The 21,162-nt window shown below is 48.6% G+C and overlaps 1 protein-coding gene across 3 annotated transcripts in view; it reads left to right on the top strand.

Annotated features, from left to right (window-relative positions):
* Nucleotides 1-11,377, top strand: part of IQCA1 (IQ motif containing with AAA domain 1) — a 97,508-nt gene extending 86,131 nt beyond the window's left edge. For all 3 annotated transcript variants that reach the window (XM_063400017.1, XM_063400018.1, XM_063400019.1), the window contains 4 exons: nucleotides 1,196-1,282; nucleotides 3,593-3,770; nucleotides 6,475-6,713; nucleotides 10,820-11,377. In XM_063400017.1, coding sequence (XP_063256087.1) covers nucleotides 1,196-1,282; nucleotides 3,593-3,770; nucleotides 6,475-6,713; nucleotides 10,820-10,930 — 615 coding nt within the window. In that variant the 3' untranslated portion in view covers nucleotides 10,931-11,377. The remainder of the gene's footprint in view (nucleotides 1-1,195; nucleotides 1,283-3,592; nucleotides 3,771-6,474; nucleotides 6,714-10,819) is intronic.
* Nucleotides 11,378-21,162: the final 9,785 nt, after the last annotated feature.

Genomic DNA, 21,162 nt, shown 5'->3' with positions numbered 1-21,162 from the left:
CCTCCAACCCAAACCATTCCAGGATTCTACAATCAAACTGTTCTGGACTTGGAGGTATCACTTGACATATTCTAGGACTGCCCAGTTGCCATCCACAGAAGTGTCACACGTTGAAGGTGCCATTGCTTCCCCCTTACCCCGTGAGCAGCAGGGCAAACAAACCCAACAGCCCTCATCTCCTGTGTCCTCCCCATGCCCAGCCCACCCTCCTGCACAGCCACACTCCCTCTTTGAAACACAGCCACAGAAATCAGCTACGGCGCTGTGAGCAACCACGCTCACAACTGAATCCTCCCTGCCTGCCTGTCAGTCAGGCAGGAGCTTGTGATGTACACAGCCCGTGGATTTTGTAAGCTGCCTTCCTGGCAGCAGCAGTTTTAACTAGGGGGAATTAATAAAAAAAAAGAAAGAAAAGGCAGGATAGAGGATGCTGTGCCTCTCTCTCTCTCTCTCGTTACCGCTGACTCCTCGAGCCGTCACTTTTGTTGCTGAGCAAACTCTGAGAGCCACTGGAAAGTGATTAAAATTTGGCAGCAGAATGTCTAAACCTCTGGAATGGCTCAACCTCTGGCGTTTCTATAGCAATGGGGAAGAGTGCAGGATGTGAAAAAGCCTGTAGCATTGCTGCCATCCTGCTGTGAACCAGAGGTATCGTGCCTCTGACTTTGGAGCAGGAAAACCCATTTTTGGACAATGCCCCCCCTCCTTCAGATTTAATTCTTGGGCTCACTGCACATTAAATGCTGGAGTTTCAACCAGAAGATTGACAAACTGATTAGTGCCCTCCCTCTCATGCAACAGCCATGCCTTGCCTGTCTCCCCATCCAGAAAACCAGGGTGGGACCTCAGCCTAAAGCAGCTCTTGGACTATAATTTTCCATTGAACACCAAATCCAGGCTTCCTTTTGCAGGAACACAACTGAATTTGTGCTGAGAAATTAAAGATAAGCATAGCAGACAAAATGATGCAGTTTGGGGTGAGCTCTTGATGCTCAGTTCCTAACTAGAAAGAGTTGGATTTCCAAGGCTGCTGAGCTGTGCTATCCATGATTGCTGCACGTTTCTGGGGATAAAAAATAAGCCAGGCTAATTGAGCTGCTGAAATCTGGATTCAAAGGCACAGTGACAGGCTCCCAGGTATGAAATGCAGCCGTTTTAATCAACTCCTTGCCTTTTCTCCCTCATTTTCTCCTAGGTGGGCAAGGAATGGCAGCCTTCAGTCGTGTGGATTAGAGACGCAGAAAAAATGTATTCCAAAGGGGCATCGAAGGCAGAAGAAGAGGTGAATTCTTCTTTATTTCTGTGCAGATAATTTCTCCTGTTGCCCTACAGCCACACAAAGGAGCAAGTGTATTCCTTAGCTTAGCACATACCACTATGACCAGACCTGCCAAAGCTTCCTTGATAATAGCTTGTCTCACTAACTTTTTTTTTTTTTTTAGCTTTTAAGAGAGTCTTGTGACTTCTTAAGAGCTCCCAAGAGGTCACATTTCTCTCTTCCACCTAGCCTTGCTTTATTTAAAAATAGTCCAGTCACTGCTCATCAGTGCACTGGAAAGTAAAAGGGAATAATGGAGAATTTCAAAATGTGAGGCAAGAAGCTAAAAGTTGAGATGAGTTTAAATTGTTCAGCTCTATTAATTTGAGAAATTGGATGGAGCCAAAGTGAACAATGAAGTAACAAGGATAAATTTCCACTGCAAAAACAAAGAGCCTGTGTTAAATAGTTACAATTACAGATTATTTTCTTTGGGCTCCCGGGAGTTCTAATGCCACTCCTTCCATTCCTGCCTCTCCTGTGTGGCTTCCCCATTGGAAAGAAAATTAAAACACTGCCCCATAGTCACAGCAACAACACCACAGCAGGGAGCAATTTGCCCCAGTTCCTATTGCCTGCAAAATATTTTGCTTTTAGAGCTTTATGTGAAAAATTAAACCTTTTTCCTTAGAGTGTCTGTGGGGTGGTCACAAGCCTGTATTTTGGAAAGGCAACACAAAGCAACCCAACCTTGGCTGGGGCTGTTCCTCCTGCCAGGGCTGGGGGAGGTGATGGGTGTGCAGTGATCCATGCCCTTGGTGGTCCCCACAGCAAAAGGGAACCTTTCCTTGGGTGTTCAAACCCTGACAGAAAATGCAGGTGGGGATTAAAATTAAGATTAGGGGCCAAAAATGGCCTGGATTACTCATGATCCTTGCTTGCTTAGCCATTGGCGTGGAAAAGTTTCTTGTCCTGCCCACTTCAGAGTCCAAGGTATCACCTCTGGCCCTTTTAGGCATCCCAAGACCTTCCTCGGTGGGAGTCTGTTGGCTCCAGGCTTGGAATCCCACACATCCCAAATTGTTCACAGCACATCCAACATTTAGAGGAGACAGCATGAACCTGGAGGGGCAGGCAGAGGTCAGGGGCACTCTGGGGAGCCTCCCTTAGGAGTGCTGGAATTTTGGCGAATCGTGGAATGGTTGAAAGGAGCCCTAAAGCTCCTCTTGTTCCACCTCCTGCCAAGGGCAGGGCCACCTTCCACTAGACCAGGCTACTCCAAACTCTGTCCTAAAAGATTAGCTAAGCTCAGCCTTTAGAAGCCAAAGCAGGAATCAGTCACTGTGCCCATCCCAGGGTGGCATTCCTGCCACCAGGACTGAGGGACAGTTCATCCAGGAGCAAAACTACGAGCTGGCTGTGTCACCCTGCCCAGCAGCAGCCCGTGCCCCAGAGGGGGCCCTCAGCCCTGGGGCTAAGGCATGTTCAACTCATTATCTTGATTAAGCTATTGGCACACTTGGAAAAATTCATTGCATCACTGTGAGAAGAAAAGGAATGATCCACCAGATATACTGTGTTTGCAAGCTTATTTAGGGGGAAAAAATGTGCTACTCTACCCCAAAACTTGTGAGAAAGTTTATTGGTTAATAGTAATGGCACCAATAACAATCTGATTAGGCTTCTCCAGGCAATATTCACTTGAACATTATCAAATATAACCCTCTAATAAAAGGTTTTGCTCAATACTCACCTGTTCTGTAAGTAGTAGTTAAATATGTGGTACAAAGTCAAGTAGTAAATTATTGCAAAGAAATCAACCCTGAGCTCCCAGAACCTTTGTTCTCAGAGCCTCATCAAGTTAGAAAACACAGCAAAAAAATAGGGAGTGTATTTTTCACACGTAGAAGTCAGAAAATCATAACCTCCAAGAGCTGGGAGGATTCCAAACTAGGTTACAATTTTCTACCTGTCGAGGTTCAGCAGGTGTGTGGGTCCCTGCAGTATTTCTCCTTGAGCTGGAAGTAAGGATTTCCTTCTTTAAATTAGTTGTTTCCTTCCTGCCTTTGAATAACTAGAGCAGTACATTCAGTAGTGAAAGGCACTGGCACAAACCCACAAAAACAGAAGCAGAAATCAAGTGTTCACGTGAATGTGGGGAGGCAGAATCTTCCTGCCTGTGTCGATATCTCATCTGCTCACACCAAATACAACCAGACCACTACAAAACCCCAAAACCCTCTTGCAGGCAGCAGGTACAGCTCCAGCTCATTAACTCTGAGCTGTCAGCATCGTTAACAACTCTTTCCCTTCTCCTATTTCCACGTGCTGCAGGTGAACTTCAAGCGCCTGGCAAAGCTGCTGCCCCAGCTCCTGAAGGCTGTGAAACCCAAGGACAGGGTGCTGCTCGTGGGGACCACCAGCAGACCCTTCAGTGCCAACCAGGGACCTTTCTGCAAAGCTTACCAGAAAATCATTCTCATTCCAAAACCTGACTACCTGACAAGATTTGGCAAGTATTTCAACTCATCCTGGTTAATCCTACTGTTTAGAATTCCTGCTTGTTGGCTAGTTATCCTCAGAACTGCCCTTCAGCTCAAGTCACGCCCCTGATGTATCTCAAGTCCTGAAAATTTAGGTTAAATCAATACAGGCTACTCCGATGGCCAAATAATGAAAGTGGAAGTTGGGAGAAGAGTTTAAAATACTCCTCACCAGCAATTCACATTTTTCCATGAGTTTAGTGTGCACCAAGCTCAGCCTGAGCTGGTTTGCCCCCCTGTAAGAAGCACAAGATCCTATTTCAGCACACATTTTCTGTTTTAAGCGTTTATTAATTTATTTTTTTTTTAACTCAGGGACTCTGAATTTCTGGTTCCAGTTTGCAGGTCTGAATTTCCAGTCTCCATACTCTAAACAACACAACTTCTCAGCCTCTCCAAAACCAAACCATGTCTGGAGGATTAAATTTTCCCCTCTCAAAAATTCCACTTTTTGTGCTCACAGATCATGAGAGATATTGTACAGGCATCCATGATTTTGCCTGTCTGGCTTATCAAAAGATAGACAGGCCCTCCCAAATTCTGACAAATTCATTGAATATTCCATGTACTGAGACTCAAAGCTTGTAGGAAAACAGGAGGTTTTTTCTAGCCATGCAAATTGGTCTAACAAAACAAACTTCCAATGTTTTGAGATTTTAAGCACCCTGAAGTCTGCAATAAACAGCAATGAAAGAAAACATATTTGGCTCGGGAGCCTTGCCACACAGGTACTCTTTGCTGTGTCCACAGTGCCACCCTGTTACAAAACTCTCACAAACACGTTGTGCAGTCCAGTTTCACCCTGCATCCCTCAGAGGCAGCCAAGGGACCCAGGTGATGCACATTTGGGAGAGACCAAGACAGAGCTTGGCTGCCTAGCACATTGTAAATCTCTCCCACGTTCCATAATTCTCCTGGTGTGGATGGGAAATGGTCATCAAGCAAGGGAACGTGTGTTTCATGTTAGGTTACAGCTCTGAGAAATTGCTGAGAGATAAGGGGACATGAGCAAAACCCAGAGAAAGGAGGTGACAGCAGCTGAATTTAGCTGTGCTCACTTTTGGGGGTTGAACTGTAACATTCTGGGACTCTCACCACTAACTTGGAGTCAAAAAAATGGCCAGCTCAAGGAATTTCTTGCACACTTAAGAATGCCCAAAATGTTAACTCGTGGCATTTTAAAGCAGAATAAACTGGTAGCTTTAATTCTTTGACCTTGCCCCATTTCAGACACTGCTGGCTTGTTCTTCAGCTCCAACCTTCCCTGAAGTTCTATGGAAATAGGATTTTCATCTCCCAATCCTGTCAGTTTTCAGTGCCTGAAACCCCATTTGAGAAGGAAAGAAACTTGTTTTGACAGAAAAATAACATCATAACAAATACTTGTAAGCCACAGTGCACAGCTACCTCTCTGCTGCAGCTCTCCCCCTGGTTACAGACCAGAGTATTCCAATCTGTGCTCAGTGGGAACAGTAAATATACAATGGAAGTCATTAAACTGGAAGATTCACAATCCCATCCTGATTTCTTGCCATTAATCAGCCAGCAAGGCAGTGCCTTGTGTTGCACACCTGCACCAGGAGCTGCAGCACACAATGCATGACCGTGCTCGCTCTTGTGTGCATCAATTCCTCTTTTATGAGTTAGTGATTCAGCCAATATTTATCGAGCACCAGTGGGATTCAAGTGGGAGACCACAATTTGCTGGAGTGAAAGACGCAGTGCAGAGCTGTCAATAGTTATGGGCTCGAGCCCGTGCTGTCAATGTTGCAATCCAAGGGAGAACAGGGCAGCTTTTCCAGCAGCATCCACCTCCACCCAACATCTTCATGCCAAATCTGAGCATTCAAGCACACCAGACTCAAAATGTCTCAAGACAATTCGAGAAACTTTTTAATCTCTTATCCAGAACCCTCCTAATCTTTTCCAGATATTTCTATACAATGCTTTAAAGCAAAGCCTGAGGAGACAACATCAAAGTTCTCCTAAATTTCCCTGAAACAGATCCTTACTTAACATAAAACAAACCAAAAGACTGGTATTATTCCTACTCTTTGGAAGCAAAATCTCAGCCATTTCCCAGCCCCAAAGAAACCAGTCATGTCACAGAGGTTCCCAGCTGAAAGATAAAACCAGATTCACCTTTCAAGTAACAAGCAAAATCCCAGTCACAGTCAAGTTGCACCTTGCAACACGTGCCTGCATAGCTGGAAGCCTTTGGGACATGGAGTCCCCCCAGCAGCCCTCAGTTAGCAGGAATAGGCTGTGATGAGGGTCAGAGAAATAAAACCAGGTTGTTTGTAAAGGCACTTAACTCTGCACATCCAAATGGGAACACTGGACATGTTCTGTGTGTGGACACAAGCAGCTCTTTCCATTTTTACCTACATACCCACCCCACTTAATGTGCCCTTAGTGACTTGCTGAAAAGTACTGAGTGGTGGCCAAAAATTATCAATAAGGATTTAAAACCACACGTGCCTAAAGGGCCTTGTGCTGCAAATCTGAAGATGAAGGAAAGCACACACAAAAAAAATTGAATCTTGGCTTTCCTGATCCATAGTCCTTATTTTCTTGTTTCAATTTCAAAATAAATAATAACAAGCTACCTTTCTCCTGCTTTCCTGGAATTCCTGTCCTTACACTGTCTCTTTTCCGTGCCCTGATGCCCAGCACTGTGGAAGCACTACATCCTGCAGAGAGGTGGGGTCCTCTCCAAGCTGCTCAACCTGAACTGCCTGGCGCGGGTGTCGGACGGCTTCACGCAGGGCCACGTGGTGGACGTGGTGCACACCGTGCTCACCGAGCTGAGGCTGCTGCAGATGGCCAGGAAGCCCCTGAGGACGGCCGAGTTTGTCACCCCCCTGGCCAGGCACGACCCGGTGTACACACAGGAGGAAGAAATGTTTCAGGTGACTGGCAGAGCTCTGCTGTCTTTTATCCCTCCCTGCCATGTCCAGCCACGCTTGATGTAGGGACCTGCTCACTGTGCTGGTGGGTTGGCATCTCACTATTTGAATGATGATTTAGCACCAAAACCCATCTCCCCCAATCTGGGCATGTGCAAAACCTTATTTTGTCCTTATTTTGGCAGCACAGCTGGCAGAGAGCTTTGGTGAACCTGCTGCTGCTCATGCTGAGCAGAGTGGCCTCCACGTGCGTGGATAAAACACACAGGGGCCATTAATTCCATGCATTTGTCCTTTTCCTTCCATAACTGAAGTGTTCAGCAAGACTGGATATATCGCCTTGAGAAGGCAGAAGCCCTGGCCATTCAGTGTCCACACAGGGACCAAAACCTAAGCCCTTCTCTTAAATCATTTCAAACAAGAATTCCTTTAAAAGTTTTCATTTCAGGCTTTAAAATAAATGAGTTTCTGCCTCAAGCTCCATCCATCTTCCCTTCCTGCCCTCAGGTCTGTAAAATCCTGAGGGCAAAACTGGGAGCTTTTGAGGTGTATTTTATTCACTGGCACAGGGTGCCCAGAAAAGCTGTTGCTGCTCCCTGGAAGTGTCCAGGGCCAGGTTGGAAGGAGCTTGGGGCACCCTGGGATAGTGGAAGGGGGTGGGATGGGCTTTAACCCTTCCAACCCAAACCAGTCTGTGGTTCTGTGATTCTACACATGCCTCAAATATCCATGGATCACCTTCAAGCCTGATAAATGCTACAAAAGCCTTGGGCACGGGGCAGAGAGCCCTGCTGTGCCCCAGGGAGCTGCAGGCAGCCCACACCGGGGGCTCCCAAAGGGCTAAGACCTCTGTGCTGCTCCAGGAGACCCCAAAAGATCTTTCCCCATCCCAAACCCCCCATAATTTCTACTGCTGATAAACCCCTCACTTTTCCTGGCTGAAAGGTTTCCTTGTTGTCCTGCTCCTTGAATCCCCAGCACCTCCCACCACAAACAGGATGCTGATTCTCACAACTTTCTCCAAGGCTTCTTCCCCTGCTGACCTAATGATAGTGCATATTTCTCCCAGCCCTGCTGAGTACTTCCCAATTTCCATTTAGAGCCGTTTGGCTCACTCAACACAGGCAGCATTTGTGATATTTGGCAAATAACTCTTTTTTTTTTTTTTTTCTCATGCTTCCTCACTAAACCAGTATCTCTCCTCAGGGAAAGGCTAATGGTTCAGTTAGCAAAGGGGAAAAAAATACTCCATCATTCCCAGCTCCAAGTAGAAATCCATTTGTACCCTGAAACATGAGAACAAGTATTTAGTGCGAATTTAGCTTGAAAATATTATCCCAGTCACTATAAAATGTGCCTGTTTTGTACAGCACAAAGTGCCCAGGCAGCGCTTCATTTGCAGCACAGCTCAAATGATCCTGTCCCCAGCATCCCATGGCAATCATCTCCTCGCATTAATTACAGCCCTTAAGAAAGTATTTCCTCTTATCTGTTGGAATTTTGTTTCCCTTAAATGTCATGGAGCCTTGCTTCAGTACCTGTGATATGGCACAGGATTGTCAAAATAGCTTTGTGCATTAATTAACTCCAGTAATGCCCATCTCTCCTCACACAGAAGCCCCTCTTCCCAAGCTTCCAATCACTGCCATCTCTGGACCTTTCCCCTTGCTGTGCTTTGTCCCTTGTGGAAGTGGGGCAGCTAAAACACTGCGGATTAGCCTTGTGATGAATCTTTGATTTTTCTTTCCCGAAAGCATGAATCTCCCAGTCTGACATTTATATTCTGCCAGTGTTCCAAAATGAATATAAATAATGCAAAATTTGTGACAGTGTGATTTCTCCCTTCCATTTACTCAAATTTCTGTCCCAATTACACATCCACATTTTCTGAAATTACACATTAGTGCACCAGGGTGGTTGATACAAACCCTTACACAGAAAGGATTTCTGGAGAAGCAAAGCCAGCTAACCACACCACATCTGCCTGGTAGTGACTGAACCAAAGTCATGGAATGGTTTGGGTTGGAAGGGGCCTTAAATCTCACCTTGTTCCATGGGCGTAGACACCTTCCACTAGACCAGGTTGCTCCAAACCCCATCCAACCTGGCCTTGAACAATTTCCAGGGACGTGGCAGCCACAGAAACACCTAAGAAAACCCATTCTGAAGCCTGTGGACATCATTTCTCCAAAAATCAAATGTTTTAATTCTGATCAGTCACTGCTGCCAGTAACTTCCATCCCCAGTTCAGATACTGGTGATAAATGGACTTTTATTTTAGCTGTGTCTGAGGAGCTGACTTCATTCATCTCATGGAACAGTTACACCAGTTAAAGAGGCAAAGGGTTACTGTTGTGCACTGAAATATCTGCACAAAGGATTGGGAAGACAACAGAAAGAAATACCCCAGGTCTCTTGGCTTCTCCTGCCAAATGCCTCCAAGTCCTTTTCCAGTGACCCAGAGCTGGCAGGGAGATGATCACCCCACCAAACAGCTCTTTCCACCCCACCAAGCTCCCAGAAAGCTCTTGGTGAAGTTTCCCTACTCTCTCCACCTCCCACTTAAGGTCTGGAGGGGACACAAAACCGGGGGGGAAATAAAATCTCTGTGGCCTGATGGAGCCTCATCCAGGGCCAGAGACATCACTGGGTTCTCCTGGCTTCCCTTTGCTACTGTTGCAGGGAAAGGCAATTCCTGCTGGAGCCCAAATTCACGGTCGCCACTTCATCCCTCTCATGGGAAGAGCCAGAAACAGCAACACATCCCAGCTCTGTTGTTCTCCCAAAACCAGGAATAGTTTGGCCGGGGACTAAGGCAGCAAAATTCACTGAGAGCCATGGGGTTCCTGCCCAGCACCATCCATGCCCTGCCTGGATGTGGGCACGCAGGAGGCTGGAGATGTTTTTATCAGCTGGGGACAGGGTTTTTGGAGGAGAGGTGCTCAGCTAATTCAGATAGTTAAAGCAGAGTTGCAGTGTCCAGCAGCCAGCTGGACGTTTGACCCCTGTCAGCCACCTGCTGACAGTATTTATCTGCAGGGTGCCTCTCATCTTCAGCCCTTCCTGAGGCCCAGAAGAAGCTCATGAAAAGATGACACCAAGAAGGAGCATCTGGGGTCAGGAGAGGAAGATGTTGAGTTTTCCTTCCCTAACCCTTCCAATACCTCTTCTGCCAGCTTCTCTTCCTGTAACACACACTGGGCAGCTGGACAAGGCAAATTCTCCAGGGGTGCCTTAACAGGCTCAGGCTGGAAGCAGGATTTGGGATGGACCAGCTGGAAAGGGCAGACTTTGCAGGATGCCATGTTGAGAGGGAGGTTGGAGATGACATGAGCAGAGATGTGGCATTGAATAGCAGCCCATGGTCAAGAATGAAGGCATTTTATCACTCATGGTCAATGCCTGGCAGAATCTGAATCTCTGGTTTAGGCAGGACTTTGTTGAGAAAGGTCCTTGTACATCCAGAGAAGGAGTCATTCCTACCCAGTGCTGACTTTAAAGCCTCCCCTTCACTTCACATTATTCTCACACAGCTTAGAGCTGCCTCCCTGCCATCACAGCCCGGGAGCCGGGCAAGTCTGCAGAGCAACTCCACCAGAATCATTTACAAGTCACAGGCCTGTGAACAGGCATCTGAAAGCAATAAACAGGTTCTTAATGTTCGGGGTTTGTTTTGCTTCCTAAGCTCCCTCATCGAAATCAAAGCTGTCTGGATCGATTTGCAGAGGCACGAGAAGGAGATGATTTGTCTGTTGCCAAGTCTGGAGCAGAGGGAGCTCTGACAAGAGCTATATTCTCTGGAAATAGGGTTGATCGTGGAATTTAACATTTCCATAACTATAGCAACACAAATGGCCCAGCTAAGTATTGCTGTTAATGAGACTCAGCTCGATCAATTGCTGCACTTCTTGGTAATAATAATGTTCTCAAGAGAGCTGAAGGTTTCATTTTGGCTTCTCCACCAGCCAGCCTGGATTTTAAGAGGTTTGGGATTTTTTTAAAGAATGCTCCATTATAGTAGTAAAATGTTTAAGTGGTCTGTCTTGCCCTGTTTTTTTAATATTTTTTTAAATTTTATTAAAACATACAAATGCTTTTTGATTCTCTAGGCCTGGTATGCCAAGACCCCGCTGGGGAAAGCGTGGAGCGCAGCACAGGCAGCAAAAGAAAAAGGAAAAGGAAAGCAAGGAAAAGAAAAGAAAGGAAAAGGAAAAAAGTAACTTCCTCAAGGATTTTTCACCTGGCCCTATTCAGTCACAACACTACCTCGCTGGGAAGGCACGGCAGATTAATGCTCCTCAAGTTATAGGTATTCCAGGGAAGGGAATTCCTCCCTGAAGGAATTTTTCAAAGTTAAAAAAAAAAAATTAGACGAGCTGTAGCATGTAGCTCTCAGAGGATAAAGAGTTAATGACCACTGGCTTGCTCAAGCATTATTTATTCTAAGAGATTTTAGGGGGCAGAAGGGTTCATTACTCAGGCCTGTAACATGCCATCAACTTTTAGGCCATACTCATTTATTTCGGCAAGTAACTCTCCTTAAAAATTGATGTCACTTTAATGTCTTTCATTACTTTAATATCCTATATGCTTTATAAAACTAACTGCTTTATATGTCTGTGGGTCTGAAATGTTACAGTCCTCAATAAAACCATTACAGCTACAAAGACTGCTTTTTAATTGGGATGGATTAGGAGGCACTTCCTATGGATGCAATCCACCACAAGCTGAATATTTACACAGCTGCAGGAGGAACAGCACTTGCACCTTCTGAGGCCTTAGCATGGACAAATCCATGCATGTGGGTGTCAGCAAAAAAAAGTCAAGCAGCCAGGTGATACTTTTGGGTGGGTGTCCACCAAAATCTGTTTTTAACTTATTTTGCCATAGAAAATAACATCTAAATAGCTTCTTTGCACAAACAGCAATGTGTTTGTTGCTTAATGCACCTTATTTAGTGACAAATCAGCAATTTTGAGTGCAAAGGATTTATAGGGAGTGCTTAGAGCACTCTAAAGCTTTGGGACATGCTACAGGACACTGCTGGAGCCAGCACCTCCTTCATGTCAGGCACAGGATCATATTCACCAGGGTCTTCTATAAGTAAGAGCCACAAACACCAGTTTTTCCCTCTGATCACAGAATTCCTGTGTGGACTTGACAAGAGGTGACTGGAAATACACAAAATACACATCCCACCATCCCCAGGGAGCTGGAGACCTCTCTGTGCCTGTATCAACAGCTTGGGAGGTACACATTGGGCAGCACTGCTGGAAGGGGGTGGTATTGAGCCCCTCCTGCTCCTAAGAGGAAACCAAATGGAAAAAGGCATTTCTGGGAACAGGAATGCCTGAGAAAAAAGGCCTGGGAGGGTTCCTGGGTGTACCCAACTGCACAGAAAATTATTCCAGCAGTTGTATCACTGTGCACGGTGGAGGGAACTGGATGGGTCTGGTTAATAAAGGGAATTTTCTCCCTGTAGGCTATCCCAGCACATAGGATAGAGCAACCCAAATTTGGGGATTTTGGTGGTTGTTTCTAGCTGTATTTTACTGTCTGGTACAGGGCTCCCCATGATTTCACCCTTCCAAGCTCGAGGCTGCACCTTCCAGCCCTACCAGAGATCCAAGCATTAAGAGAGGAAATTCTTGTTACATTTCCCCTGTGAAACCCCTCAGGACGTTTCTGATGGACACCAGCTCTTCCCCCAGCTCTCCCAGCAGTAATCCAGCTGCTGGAATCTCCACACGACCCACACAAGAGACCTCAGGAGCTGCCAGCCCCTGGGTTCAAGCCATTGCAACAGTGCAGCTACAAACGTTAGCTTTCCGTCCTTTATTCTTTGGAGCAGGCTGCAGGCTCCCCAAACTCAGCAGCACGCCCCAGTTTTATCAAATAAGGTACTTTGAACTTCATCCTTGAGGACAAAAGCCAGGCTCTCCAAAGAGGTGCCAGGGCTCGTGTTTAAAATCCCCTCATCTCTGCTCTCATCCGCGAGGAAACTAATTTGGATAATTCTGCCCTCAATCTTGCCGACAGCAGAACCCTCCTCTCCACGCTGGGTCTGACAGCACGGCGTGATGTGATGAAAGGACCACATTTGGGGAGGATGTAAGCAAGCCCATTAACTCATATTTCAGCAGCTCCACTGCAATCTCAACAGCAAAGTAAAAGCAGCTGACTGGCAACATCCATCTCCGGGGCACAACGCCGACCCCACGCAGGGAGGATGCTGGACTTCCACAGACCTGCAGGTTTGCCCCAATATTCACCAGTTCATGGGGGGAAAACAGCAGGGAATTCATCCTTTAGGTGTAGCTTGCACTGGTGGCTGCTTGCATTTATTTCTTTCTGTGAGGATCTAGAAGCCACGACTGGTTTAACTACAAACAGTTCTGTGGGTGCAGGAGGTGACCAAGTGGTGGTGAAGTGTCCCAGGCCAGGTTGGACAGGGCTGGGAGCAACGTGGGATACTGGCAGCTGTCCCTGCCCGTGGCACAGGGTGGATCTGGATGAGATTTAGGGTCCCTTCAACCCAAACCATCCCATAAAGGAGAAAACCTCTGCCCTGTGGGGCTGCCAAGCCCCTGCTCTCCCCAGAGGAGAGGACAGGGAGGGAAGAACAAGAAGCAATTTTGATGCTGTTTATAAGTATTATCACAGAGAGTGCAGCTATGTGAAAAATGAGTGAAGCAGCTGCATCAAACAGAGCCAACACACAGAGTAATTTCAGTGTCTGTGGCTGAATTATTCAATGCAGTGGCCCTGGCTGGATCCCCAACATCCTTCCCACTGGGAGGCTCTGGCAGGAACACCTCTAGAAATGCTCCTCCAACATCTCACCCTGAGATCTTTCATGGGAAGAGGTAAGAAGGTTGTGGCTTTGCTAAGCCCGGCACAACTGCACTCTGCTTTCCAGCCACAGCATTCCCACAGTCTGATGGAGGAGGAAAATCCTGCCTCCTCCAGCCAGCCAAAGCTGAGCTTTGAGCGACAGCAGAGAGGGGCCAGGCTGCTCTGCCTGCTGCTGTGGAGGTGGCAGGCAATCCAGCAGCAGCACCAGCAAAGTTGAGAGAAGAAGCTGTCATGCTCATTTATATATGTAAGTGATCTAGAGAATTATCAGCTAAATTATTTAAATGTCCCATTACTATTAAATTACTGGGCATTCATTGTAAGAACAGTCATAATACAGTAACTAATTTGGTATTAATGTGAATGTCAGCATTTCATTGCAGTTATTTTGTACTTCATCATCAGATAATTTACCAATAAATTAATTGGCTTAATTGCTTCCTGCAAACCCAGGAGAACTACATATGACATGACTTTTTTGTGAAAGTCTTCATGCTCACTCCTCCATCCTCCAATTTTAACCACACCAAACAGGAACCCCTCTCTGGAACACTTGGAAGGGGGAGCAGAAGAAATAAAGTCTTGGCATTTCCCTGCCCTGTGGATTTTAATGTGCTTTAAATGCAGCCCCCAAGGCCACGTTTGGAGTAGGACAGGACACAGGGAAGGGCTTCCCACTGCCAGAGGGCAGGGTTAGATGGGATATTGGGAAAGAATTGTTTCCTGTGAGTGTTGGGAGGCCCTGGAATGGAATTCCCAAAGAAGCTGTGGCTGCCCCATCCCTGGAAATGTTCCAGGACAGGTTGGACGGGGCTTGGAGCACCCTGGGACAGTGGAAGGGGATGAATTGGAAACAGATGAGCACGAGCTGTTCTGCCTGCTCACCTGCACCAGTCCAGAGATGGGATCACTGGGACTGCCCCTGCCCGCCTGAAAGCCGACTGCTCCAGCACTGGGGTTTTTACCAGCAGCACTAAAACTCTCTGGCAGCCACACTGAATCTCCCAGAGCTCCCACTCTCTTTCCCAAGAGCTCACAAAAAGTTTTCGTCCTTCTTCTTCTCCAGCAGATGGGGGGAGAAGACTCCACCCCGAGCACAGTGGGGGAGGCCAGCTCTTTCCTCCTGTTTCTGGCTTTAAATGTTTTTTAAAAGTGAATGAGTCCCTTTTTTAAATAAGTGAACAGGGCACTCACAGAGTGCAGCAGGCTCAGTGCTCCTGCACCACCAGGGAGGGATCAAAGTGACTGCAAAACACTGAGCCTTCACTGATGCTGATTTTCCCTGCTCCTGTGCAGTCTGCAGCGTGCCAGGCTGGCACAGGGACAGCTCCAGGTGGGGACAACCCAGGGGAGCACCTCACACCCTGCCTGAGACAGGTCCCAGGCACACAGCACCTGCGGCAGCCCGCTGCTGAAGCTGCCGTCAGAATTAAAAAACAAGCCAACGTTTTTCAGCAAAACCCCCCAAATCCGGTAACACAAAGTGGAGCTGACTGTTCTATTAACTCCCATCCTGCATCAGCAATTTTCTAAAGTGTGGAAACATTATAATTGACTTTTCTGCTAGTAGCAAAATGTCATTTTTCCTTAATACTCCCCAAGTCAGTAACGCATTTCAAAAGCCTCCGATGCCACTACCACAACAGGACTTACAAATTAGCACATTTTTAGCTTTTCATTAAACACAATGCCAAAAAAAAAAAGAAAAAAAGAAAAAAAGAAAAAAAAAAGAGAGAGAGAAAGGGAAAAGTCTTCTCGTATTAGGGTTTCTCTCCTCATTATTGAAAGTACTGCGACTTTGGAACTTCTCGCAGCAAATTATAATGCACTCAGCCTGGGGCCATTGTAAATCAGGGCTTCAAAAAAGGTGTCATGTAGTCGGGCCCTCTTCAAGCACTGAAAATATCGGAGTCTATTTGAAAACGCCTTCTGTAGTCTCTCACTAGCCTTGCAAATCAGCGCAGCACTGCGTAGAGCTGCCTTTTATTTTTTGGGTTTTTTTTTTTTTCGCCTCGTGGCATCAAGCCATTTCTATTCCGACCAGAAAAAGAGGATTATTTCGTGCTGGGATTTCAAATAAAAAAAAAAATTAAAAACCCCTACACCTAAGATAACAAGACACATAAAATCCCCAGACCATTTGGGGCTCTTGTTAGGGTTTGGACAGTGCCTGTGGGGCTGTTACAGCCCTCTGGGCTGAGATCCCTGTTCTTGGCACAGCAGGGAAACCCCGGGGGATGTGCCAGCGTGGAGAGAACCACATCCCAGCCCAAAGCAGGTGCCACCCTGGGGCAGGGCACTGCCAGGCTCTGCACCCCCCTGCCCGGCAGCCTCAAAGCCAAGGATGGAAATGCCACCTCCACATCCTTTCCAACTCTTCCCAAGCCTTTGGAAAATTACTTGTCCCATCCCTAATCTCCTCTGAGCATCTCCAAACAAAACCACGCGGCTTCCTACAGGTTGGATTCTCCTCTCCTGACAACTTGATGCTTCAAGTTGCTCAAATTAGCAAGAGAATCATCATTACCAACACAACTAAATGCACACAGAAGCAAAGGGGGAGAGAGGCCCAAAATAAAGCTGTTCCCTTCCCAGGAAGCAGCTGCAGACCAGCATTTCCTGATGGCCTTTTCCAGTTTCCTCACTTTAGGATTTACCTTGCTTCAGTTTTCCCAGCCAGGATTAATGGAAACATGGGAAGGGGGGAAGGGACCCATGGCAGCACCAGAGCACAAAACAAGCAACAGCAAACATTGAACTGGACCAAGGAGAGCCTGGAGAAGAGAGTCAGGTCCCAGCAAAATGGAAAAACAAACTCCGGGAAGTCACCTCCTTGTCCTGGGAGGGCCACAGCCTCTGCAGGGGTACAGCTGGTCTGTGCTTGGCAGGCAGGAAAAGGATTTCCAGTGCTGCTTTCCCCTCCTGAAGCCACCCCAAACCCTTCAGCCAACGAACAAAATCCAGGGAAATCTGCGTCCAAGGCTTTTATCCTTGGATAAAAAGTGGATCACGTTCAAATGGGAAACCCAAACCACTGCTGCCCTCTCAGCAAGGGAAGCTCCTGGGGTGGCAAGGACACGTTCCCACCCCAGGCACAGCATAATTGTGGGATTCTCTGGAGCAAGGACATGCCACCGTGCCTGCCCACCAACGGAGGGGGATTTTGGGCTTTCTGAGTAAAAACAACTCAAGCTCAAACTCCAGAAATAAAAAAAAAAAAAAATTTAAAAATTAAAAAAAAAAAAACCAGAGGGGAAGGAGAATGGGTTGAAATGAGGAAAAAAATCACCAAGAAATACTGTTTGGACAGCTAGGGAAATTACCAACTAATGACACTGAACTGGGCATGGTGGGCTCTAAGCTCCAGTGGAAGCTTGAGGAGAGGTTAAGGCCTGGTGTAATCCTGTCCTCTCTTTAGGAATAACTGGAGCAGTGAAAGGGCTGGGAGATTAGCAGGAGATGGGAATCGTGCAGACGAGCCATTAGCACCACTCAGCACAAAGTTTGGGAAGTTACACCCATAATTACTCTAATTATTCACACAGCTCCATCCCAAATGCCACCACTCCGCTCCCAGGCGGGGAGGGGGTGCTGGGCAGGGAGAAATGCTAAAAGGGGTGTTTGGTGTAGATCCCAAGCCCGATGGAAGCCTGTTGTGGTGGCCCCCACATCACCCCCGTGGGGAGCAGCCCCTCCTCTCCATCAGGGTGGGTTCAGGGTCACTGCTGGATCCACATGGTCCCAAAACCTGCCGGTTCCTCACAGGGCCATTTTTGACCCACCCAGGACCCTAAAGCAGGGTCCTGCCCGAGCCACCACTCCATTTTCTGTTCACAAACCACCCCTGCTCCCTCAAATCCCTCAGTGCTGGGACGTCGCTGCCCTGCTGGTGACACCGCACTGGGGACACCACAAAGCCCTGGTCCCCTCACTCCTCCGTACCCAGAGCCCGGGGAGGGCAGGGGGTGGCACAGGGGACACTGTACTGACAGGACCCTGCCCTGGCAGGGCATCCCAGCTCCGGCTGCCCCTCCCGGCACACAACAATCCGCGATTTGCAGCCCAAACCCCACGGGTGATGGGGAGGAGGGGATGGGGCAGAGCCCGGCACAAACCAGGTGCTGCCCTCCTGAGAGTGCAGCTGCTCCCAGGAGAGGTGGGGCCGTGATGAACCGGGCCAAGGCCTCACTAATTAACACTGACAGGCCGAGCCTGATGTGTCCAGTGGCAAGGGATAAATCAATCCCCCAGGAATGGGTGTGGGCAGCCAGGGAGAGCTGGGTTTGTTCCTCTGCACCCCAGAGGGGAAGCAATTATCTCCATAACTTTCTAGGTAGGGTGTGCTGGGGAAACACATCCTCCCGTCCATAAATAACTTCCACAACTACCTGGGCTTTCAGGTGTCAAAACCTAATTGTGCTCAGGAGCAAAACAGCTTGGGATGACACGAAACCAAGTCAGGGGCCTGTTGGAGCTTGTGGTGGCCACCCAGCCCCTCGGCTTCCACCTCCCATAGCCATGACAGTGGTGGGATTCCAGCCAGGGAATGGGGTGAATCTGCTCCAGATTCCACAAGTTAGGGGAAAAGGATGGGAATCTGGGTCCTGACATGCCCAGGGCTGGATCCTCACCTCGTAATCCTTTATAAAACCCTTTTTAGGTGGCAGTCTGTGAGTGGTGATGGTGACACGAGGCAAATCACAGATCGGTGTCTCCCATCCCAGGAGGAAATCCTGCATTATGGACCCCACAAGGAGCCTCTGAGCCTGAGACTGTATGGAAGACACGTGATGGAGGCTCAGCCCCAGCTGCTTTTCCAGCCTGGCACACAGGGGGACATTCCATGAGCACATAACTCAGGGGTTAAATAACTGGGAGGGCTCCCCTTCACCTTGGAAGGAGGATGTGCCCCAGGACTGAATTCCCAGGGGATAATTAACACAGCTGCAGCTCTTCAGCAGGGAGGTGCGGAGAAGGGAAGCCTTGGATTTTTACTTAAGCTAAGAGCTATTTTTTTAATTACTATAATTGATGGGGAAAGGGGGGAAAAAGGAAATAGTGCAGTTATAACTGGAAAGAGTTGGGGGGGGGGCATTTATTGAATTATTTACATCTGACAAAGATGGGCCACTATAAACTAACTGTAGCACAGGACCTTTGCATATTATATAGAGCTGTTAGAGGGAAATGCTTAAATATAATCCAATTTCCAATAAAAGCTGGACAAAATCAATGCAGCCTCGGGATGAGTTTATATTTCACCAGGACAGCAGCAGCAGCAGCATCTGCAGAAGTGTTTGAGGGGAGGGTAAAGGCCTGACCCCCTCCCCAGGCCCGGGGACAGGGACAGGGACGTGTGTGCTGGCAGGGCTCGTCCCACAGCCCGGCCCGGCCGCATAACTGGGCAGTGCTGTCACACCAAGAGCTGCAAATATAAACGTGGGGACGTGCCGGGGACAGGGTGGCTCTTGGTGAGGTGGCACCTGGCTCCCAGAGAGGGCACTGAACCCTCAGCTCCCTCTGCCCGGGCAGGGCTGGTGATCCGGGGGGATGAGTGACCGTCACCCGCGGGAGCCGCCCTCGCATCGCGCCGAGGTAGGTTTGGGACAGTGGTGGCACTGCCACCCCTCAGCCCCGCTGCCGTGGGGTGTGGGGGGACGCTGCCATCACAGGGACCCTGTTTGAGTTGTTTGGGGGGGCTGGGAGGGGATGCAAGGTTTGGATCAGCCGCTCTGGAGGAGGCAGAGCTGCGGGCTCCTGCACCGTGCTTGAGCAGTGATAATGATAACAGTGCCATCCCCTGCTGCCAGAGGGCAGCTGCAAATCAGGGTGGTGCTGCCAGGAGCTCTGCACCTCTGGATGCTTTAACACAGCCTCGTGGGGTTTTGGAAGCAGGAGGGCTGGGATCTCCCCAGAGTGAGGACTGAGTCTCGTGGCAGCTGAACCTGGATTCAGGCTCTCTCTAAACCCTCTTGCTGCTGTGTGTTGTGCTCCTGCCTGTGCCAGGAATGAGTTTTCCTGGTAATGGGAAGCTGGAGCAGGCAATTTAAGCTGTTATTAATAGGCACACTTCGTCTGAGGAAGGGAAATGCTTAATGTTTTGTTCAATGAGGTGTGCTCTGCAAACACGGGCACGGGGAGAAGGTGAAGATGCTCCCCCCGCGCTGGAGATTGATGAGGGCGAGGCCACAAGTGCTCACTCTCACCCCTTTTTGGGACTCTGGCCTGTGCAGGGCATCCCTGCTGAAGTAAGGACATGGCAGGATGATCCCAGGCTTAATTCTTGCAGGATCAGACCCTCAGGGATGACAGAGCTGTGATGACCAAGGCCCTGCAGCACAACAGCAGAGGAGGAGAGGCTTGTGGGGTCTCCTCCACCACCCAAACTCGCTGCCTGAAGGCAACAAGTGCTTCACAAGCAGTTGAAACACCCTCAATTTTCCTTCTAAAACCGCACCAGGGGGTTCTTTCCCTGCTCCTGGCCAAGCCCAGGATGTCGCACCATTGTCCTGGCTCCTCTCTGCAGTAAATCCAAACCCAGAGATGGACTGTCTGATCCCGACATCGCTCTGCACTCCTGGGTGGGAACAGTGCTTGACTTGGCTGGCAGGAGCTCAGACTCCGGGGTTTTTGTGCCAAAGGGACCTTTTCTCTCTGCTCCTGCTGTCCCGGGTTATTTTTAACCCCCTCCCTCAGCCACGAGTTAATCCAGGCCCAGACTCGTGTTCGTATGCAAATAGATGTGGATTGAGAAGGGTCACGGGGTGTTTCAACACTCTCAAGGGCAATTCCGTGCCAGACACACACCCACACTCCCCACTGGCGAAATTAGCCCAGCTCTGACCCACGAGGTCTGGGCTCCCTGCTAAATTTACCCAGGGAGGTAATCCCTGCCTGGGGAAGGTGATCCCTTGGCGTGAGCAAGGGCGTGTGAAGGCAGGATTCCTCCACATCACCACAGAAACATCCCAGGGCTGCTAATGAGGGGAGAGCAAAAAGCAAGCCAGGGCTCTGGGAATGAGAGGAGAGCAAAAAGCAAGCCAGGGCTCTGGGAATGAGAGGAGAGCAAAAAGCAAGCCAGGGCTCTGGGAATGAGACCCAGGACGAGCTCCTGAGGTAAATGATCCCTGTCTGTGCCGCTCCCGGGATCTCCAAACCTCCTCCCGTGCTGGCTGGAAGAGCCCAGGGGATAGCGAGGGTGCTTTTCATGCCAGGGCAGTGCTTGGAGGAGGCGGTGCAGTGAATTCCAGAGGGGGAATGGGCACAGAAAGGCTGGGTGGAGCAGAACAGCAACAAGTGGTGAAAGCAGAGAAGAAAATAAGGGGGTTTGGAGGCTCCGAACCAAGGGAGAGGTTGTGGACAGACAGAGATGGGAATTCCAGCCTTGAGACAAAGGGGAAAAGCAGGAGAAAACAGGGAAGACCACCTAGGATGGCCTCAAATTAGCTCCCAATGCTGCTTCCCATGAATAGGGGCCTTAATGGGGGGTCCTTCACCAAGAACCCCTCAGCTCAGCACACCCCACCCTGCATGGACACACCGTGGAGTTTTGGGGGCTCCATGCTCTTCTGCAGTCTCCAGGGCCAGAATTTTACCA

Source organism: Prinia subflava, chromosome 6 (genome assembly GCF_021018805.1).
Source record: "Prinia subflava isolate CZ2003 ecotype Zambia chromosome 6, Cam_Psub_1.2, whole genome shotgun sequence".
Taxonomy (NCBI): Eukaryota; Metazoa; Chordata; class Aves; order Passeriformes; family Cisticolidae; genus Prinia; species Prinia subflava.
This window is presented reverse-complemented; position numbering and strand designations above follow the sequence as displayed.